Below are 3698 nucleotides of genomic sequence, written 5' to 3'. Positions count from 1 at the left end.
GATAGAAGAATGATAACTTACCAGAGCAGTGAAGGACAAAGGTTGCTGGTAATCTAATCCTTGTTAGGGATAGAAGAATCATAACTTACCAGAGCAGTGAAGGACAAAGGTTGCTGGTAATCTAATCCTTGTTAGGGATAGAAGAATCATAACTTACCAGAGCAGTGAAGGACAAAGGTTGCTGGTAATCTAATCCTTGTTAGGGATTAGAAGAATCAGAAAGAAAAGTAAGTTGTGGGAAGAGCTAGTCAAAGTTGTTCAAAGACAATGCTGGCACAGAAAAAACGAGAAAAGCAGAAGACCAAGAGTCTTTGGCTTAAGATAAAAAAAGGTAGGATAGAACCAACCACCTAATGTACAATGGAAGTATGAAAAATAAGACAACTCCTGTGAAGGAGATTACAGAAAGGTGCCTATGAAAATTTGTATTTGGTAAGATTACTGAAATGTATTCATTTAAAGTATTAATACAATCATTATTTATATATTTCTTTTTTTTTGCATGCTTTCCATGATTACAACTGCTTGTCTTCAACATGCCAATCAATAATTTATTGTTATTATTTTTTCATGTGTTACAATTTGGCATTCTTGTATTAATAATACCAAGATTAATTGCTGAAACCCTAACACAAGGTTAACACTGATGAGAAATATTTCTGGTCTTGTATTAACAATACCAAGATTAACTGCAGAAACCCTAACACAGGGTTAACACTGATGAGAAATATTTCTGGTCTTGTATTAACAATACCAAGATTAACTGCAGAAACCCTAACACAGGGTTAACACTGATGAGAAATATTTCTGGTCTTGTATTAACAATACCAAGATTAACTGCAGAAACCCTAACACAGGGTTAACACTGATGAGAAATATTTCTGGTCTTGTATTAATAATACCAAGACTAATTGCAGAAACCCTAACACAGGGTTAACACTGATGAGAAATATTTCTGGAACATGTGTCCCAAAATCATGTGGTTTCATTAAGAAGAGAAATCAAGCTGATATAAGAAAATATAAAAATTTAACTGAAGTCAAATTTAAAATTTGTACCTCTCTATCGTAAAGTCAAGGCTATATACAAAGTGTCAAGTGTAGTACTGTGTATAAGGAAGATGTGTCACACTCCTGTGGTGGAGGACTATATACAAAGTGTCAAGTGGAGTACTGTGTATAAGGAAGATGTGTCACACTCCTGTGGTGGGGTCAGTAACAATTTTTTCCATTCAGTGGATGTATATATCATGCTTTTCTTACAGTAAAAAAACTTAAATGAGATGATACACATTGGATTTTTTTCTTCATTTTATTAGACATACGTTTCTAATTCTGTTAATTTTTTAGTTACGTAATGTGCACCAGTACTTTTGGATATGTTTTTTTTAACATTATCTAGTAGGTCACTAACATAGTGTAATGTTTCACTAAGACTAAAAGTATTGGACATGAAGTGTAGGTTTTTTTCATAAAGTTGATTATGTATGGAGTTATACTGTTTAATGATCTTTTATTTCAGAGCATGCTACTCACCTATCCACAGAAAAGGTAGCTATTACCTTGTGCCACTGCCAAAAGGTTTTCCCACATTCACCAAGTCTTTGAACGAATCTTCTGCCCCTACAAGTAGTAGTGTGCACTGTGATACAATCAGCATTAGACTATCTATAGTCCTTCACCACAGGAGTGTGACACGTCTTCCTTACACAATACTCCACTTGGCACTTTGTATATAGTCCTCCACCACAGGAGAGTGACACATCTTCCTTACACAGTAGTCCACTTGGCACTACGTATATAGTCCTTATGACAATGGCCTTATTCTCTCTTTCAAATAGAAAATTCCAAGGTTAGCGAAAATGTTAGTCTTGAAATTTGTCTGGAAAGCATAACCTTCTTTCAGACTCTGTAGTTTAATATGAGGTTCAATTAAAATACTATTTTATCGGGAAACTAGTAAAACAGTATTTCAAGGATAATTTTATAATGAAACTAAACATTTCATGGTGATTTATGAAACTATTTTATAAACGACCTATGTTTTAGTAATTATCATATAAAATGATCAACAAAATTTCATGAAAGTGAAAACTAAGTAAACTAGCAATCAGTATACAATGCAGTCCATAATCCTTGAAAACAGTGGAATAGCAAACTACCCAAATCATTAAACATTAACAGTTTAAAACCTCGGTAAAGGTAGGATAAAACACTGGTCACCTGTTTCAAGTCTTTCTAGCATCACATGGAAATATCAACAAGCATCAGAGAAGGCCAATTTAAAGAGTAATATACCACCATGCACCTAGTCTTGCAATGTTAAAAAGTGCTCCCATTCATTCTATTATTTTACAAGTAATTAAACTGGTAATTAATACATATTATTACATGGTAAACACTTAAGTGAGAAATGACCTACAGATGCTTTTATTAAAATATATAAACATACGTTACATAAGTTTGTTTTCTGAATTTCACGCAAAGCTACACAAGGGCTATCTGCACTAGCCATCCCTAATTTGACAGTGTACGACTAGAGGGAAGGCAGCTACTCTGCCAACTCTTGGGCTACTCTTTTACCAACGAATAGTGGGATTGATCATCACATTATAATGCCCCCACAACTGAAAGGGCGAGCATGTTTGGTGGGACTAGGATTCAAACCCGCGACCCACACATTGAGAGTCGAACACCCTAACCACCTGGCCACATAAGTCTATCTGTATTTAAAATTTAGGAAAATTTAACTTGGATATTTATACAAAGCAACACAAAGACTATCTGCCCGAGTTATATCTAGGTTTGAATTTATAGTCTAGACATGAACAATGAGAAGTGAGCTGTGATGGATCATTAGATTCACAGTCTGACACCATTACACTACACTAGACCTGCTTTTACGAATGAAGTGTTTTAAAATGTAGAATTACTCTGCCAGTGTCACTCAGATTTATTTTCACAGTTGAATATTGATGTGTACAAGATTACAGGAATTTCTTACATCAGTAGTGAGACAGTTTTTTTGTGTTATCTTAATCCACAGTACAATCTCTTTTAGCAAAACAAATACAATTTTTGGATCGCAGCCACTAGCTCTAACGTTGATTATTAATAACGTCCATAATTTTTTATACTACAGTTGATCAGGCTAGTTCCTTTAACTGGCACTAAATTTATATCTGTGTCCATCTTTTACTTACGAAGAATGGTCAGTTTGCATTTGGTGGAGATGGTGTCCAGAGGATTTGATGCTTTACAGATGTATTCACCTTCATCTTCAGGGAAGGCTTCAGCAATCATTAGGGTGGCAACGCCATTCTTGTACTTCAGATCAATGATCTCTGATGAATGGAGAACCTTAGAAAGGAACAATATACACTGTCCATTTTAAAGTACACATGCCTCAATGTTTTCTCCAAACCCTTGTTTTTAAACCCAAAGTACTTTTCCATTTTTTAATATACATGGCATTTTAACCAGAAACTTTCATTGTCCAATAATTTAATAATTTGTTAGTCTCTCTAATATCACACTCTTCACACAAGATAGTGGAGGGAATCTAAAGCACTGCATCCCTTAAAGAAATAGAACGCGTTTTGTAATACGTTTAGTTCGGTATCTAATATAAACATAAGCTATAATTCTGTCATTTGTGAAAGTATACACAAGTTCGACAAGAAATGAAATTTCATAATT

General features: G+C 34.4%; 1 protein-coding gene across 1 annotated transcript in view; it reads right to left on the bottom strand.

The window, feature by feature from the left end:
- The window catches only part of LOC106469892 (twitchin-like), a gene marked incomplete at its 5' end in the record, with an annotated part of 114304 nt that overhangs the window by 7129 nt on the left and 103477 nt on the right, over positions 1–3698 (bottom strand). The window contains one exon of the mRNA XM_013930413.1: positions 3203–3359. Within this exon, the coding sequence (XP_013785867.1) occupies positions 3203–3359 (157 nt within the window). The remainder of the gene's footprint in view (positions 1–3202; positions 3360–3698) is intronic.

Source organism: Limulus polyphemus, unplaced genomic scaffold (assembly GCF_000517525.1).
Source record: "Limulus polyphemus unplaced genomic scaffold, Limulus_polyphemus-2.1.2 Scaffold3711, whole genome shotgun sequence".
In the NCBI taxonomy this organism is placed as follows: domain Eukaryota; kingdom Metazoa; phylum Arthropoda; class Merostomata; order Xiphosura; family Limulidae; genus Limulus; species Limulus polyphemus.
The sequence above is the reverse complement of the archived record's forward strand: the minus strand, read 5'-3'. Positions and strand labels throughout refer to the sequence as shown.